This window comes from Penaeus chinensis, chromosome 9 (assembly GCF_019202785.1).
Source record: "Penaeus chinensis breed Huanghai No. 1 chromosome 9, ASM1920278v2, whole genome shotgun sequence".
Classification (NCBI taxonomy): Eukaryota; Metazoa; Arthropoda; class Malacostraca; order Decapoda; family Penaeidae; genus Penaeus; species Penaeus chinensis.
The window spans coordinates 13,596,653-13,599,195 of record NC_061827.1 but is presented as its reverse complement, the minus strand read 5'-3'; the positions used below and the strand labels follow the sequence as shown (position 1 = coordinate 13,599,195).

General features: G+C 45.7%; 1 protein-coding gene across 1 annotated transcript in view; it reads right to left on the bottom strand.

The window, feature by feature from the left end:
- Positions 1-497: 497 nt before the first annotated feature.
- The window catches only part of LOC125029130 (glucose-6-phosphatase catalytic subunit 1-like), a gene marked incomplete at its 5' end in the record, with an annotated part of 52,804 nt that continues 50,758 nt past the window's right edge, over positions 498-2,543 (bottom strand). The window contains 1 exon segment of the mRNA XM_047618940.1: positions 498-1,152. Coding sequence (XP_047474896.1) covers positions 933-1,152 — 220 coding nt within the window. The 3' untranslated portion in view covers positions 498-932.

Genomic DNA, 2,543 nt, shown 5'->3' with positions numbered 1-2,543 from the left:
CTCTCTCTCTCTCTCTCTCTCTCTCTCTCTCTCTCTCTCTCTCTCTCTCTCTCTCTTTCTCTCTTATTCTCTTTCTCTCTCTCTCTCTTCCCTTCTCTTCTCTTCTCTCTCTCTCTCCTTTTCTCTTCTCGTCTCTTCTCTCTCTCTCTCTCTCTCTCTCTCTCTCTCTTTCTCTCTCTCCCTTCCCCCCCCCTCTCTCTCTCTCTCTCTCTCTCTCTCTCTCTCTCTCTCTCTCTCTCTCTCTCTCTCTCTCTCTCTCTCTCTTTCTCTCCCCCCCTCTCTCTCTCTCTCTCTCTCTCTCTCTCTCTCTCTCTCTCTCTCTCTCTCTCTGTCTCTCTCTCTCTCCCTCTCTCCTTCTTTTTCCTGTTTGTTCTTTCACTCTGCTGTTTTATATCATCGTTCTGTTTTGGTTCCACAAATCAACTTTCTAAGTCCTCTTCTAAGACATTTTTTTGTTTCGTCTTTTGCTGTTCTCCTCTTGTTAATAAAAAGCAAAATTATATATATATTTGTTTTAATAACATAGCGTTACAATGATACGTGAATCTCACAAGAATAACAAAGGTGGGAAAATTCAAACACTAAGAAATTAAGAAAAAAATCTTTCAACACCAATCCAAAAATAAGAAAAGGGAGAAGAAGAAGAAGAAAAATAGATGTAGGAGAAGAAGGAGAAAGAAATGAAACATAAGAAGAAACAAGATGATAAAGAAGAGGGGAAAAGAAAGAAGAAGCAGGAAAAAAAGAAAAGAAAAAAAGGAAAAAGTAATAAAAGGATAGGCAGAGTCAGAAAAGTAGCATGAGGAGGAGAGCGAAGGAAAATACGAAAATCCTCCCTCCACACTCTCTCTCTCTCACTTCGAGCACGCACAGTACGCAGAAAACCCGCCCCCCATACAGGCAACAAACACCTACGTACGCCCACCCCCTCTTCACTTCTTCTTGTACTTGTCGCCCGCACGTGCATTGTACACGACCCTGACGAAATTTGGAAGGGCGGCCACCAGCATGAAGGTCACGGTGCAATTGAGAGTGAATTCTGCAACGTACCACCCAAACATGGCGGGCGAGAGGGATCTGTGCACGATGACGCCGATCTGGCTCGTGGCGAAGTTGAGCACGGCTAAGGACGCGATCATGTTGGTGCTGAATCTGAGGGATGAGGAAGGGCGGTGAGTAAGAGATCCGTATGAGTGGGTTTCAGGGTTGGAGAGACGTGTGATTTACCCATGGACAAGTTAATGATGGCGTCGGGTTTCTGGGGGGTGGGGGGGATATCCGATTTACTTATGGTTAGGTTCAGGTGATCGGCTTGGTGCTGAGGATGAGGGATGGGTAAGGACGGTGAGTAAGAGATTCACACGAGTGGTGTTTTGGCTTTGAAAGACATTTAATTTGGTCATGGTTGAGTTAAGGGCGCGATCATGTTAGTGCTGAGTATGAGGGATGAGTAAAGGTGGTGAGTAAGATCTACAGATCTGACAAGTTGACGAAAACTCATCTGAATGTGAGTAATGATTGATATTGGAATTACAGAGTGAGTGCTGGATTTAAAGAGGTGTGATGAATCTTACTGTGAAAAAGTGAGTGTGAGTTTTGAAAGGAGGAAAATACATCATTATCTGAGTTAAAATTCACCGACTGGCGGACGATTCAGTGAGGAAATTAGGATTTGCTTGTCCTCATTTTGGGAATAAGGGATTACCTGTACTAAGTAAGATTTACCTGAGTAAGTCGGACACCATGATAGTCTTGGAGGTAGGAGGATTCAGAGGGGGAATTTGGAGGAAGGTGGGGGGGAGGATCATAAGAGGCAATAGGAAAGGGAAAAGGAGTCAGGGAAGAGATAGGAGAGGGACGAGGAGTCAGAGGGGGCGATAGGAGAGGGAAGAGGAGTCAGAAGGGCCGATAGGAAAGGGAGAAAGAGTCAGAAGGGGCGATAGGAGAGGGAAGAGGAGTCATATGGAGCGATAGGAAAGGGAAGAGTCAAAATAGGCGAGGGAAGAGGAGTCGGAAGGGGCGATAGGAGAGAGAAAATGATTCAGAAGGGTTAATGGAAGAAGGAGGAGGAGTCGGAAGGGGCAATAGGAGAGAGGAAATGAGTCAGAAGGGTTAATGGAAGAAGGAGGAGGAGTCTGAAGGGGCGATAGGAAAGGGAGGAGTCAGAAGGGGTAATGGGAGAGGGAATAGGAGTCAGTTAGAGGGAGAAGAGTCAAAGGGGGTAGTAGGAGGGGAGGAGGAGTAAGTGGGGGGCGTGGGAGGTAGATACTTTTGTTGGCAGGGAGATTAAGTGAAGGTTGGGAGTGTGGAGGTGAAAGGAGGCTTAAGTTAGAAGTTTAAAGGGAATAGGAATGGTTGCGCACAGAAAGAGAGAGAGAGAGAGAGAGAGAGAGAGAGAGAGAGAGAGAGAGAGAGAGAGAGAGAGAGAGAGAGAGAGAGAAACAGAAAGAGAGGGGATATAGACAAAGAGGATTCGAGAGACAGATAAATAGATAGATAGACAAATAGAGAGGGAGAGAGAGAGGACAGACAGAAACAAACCA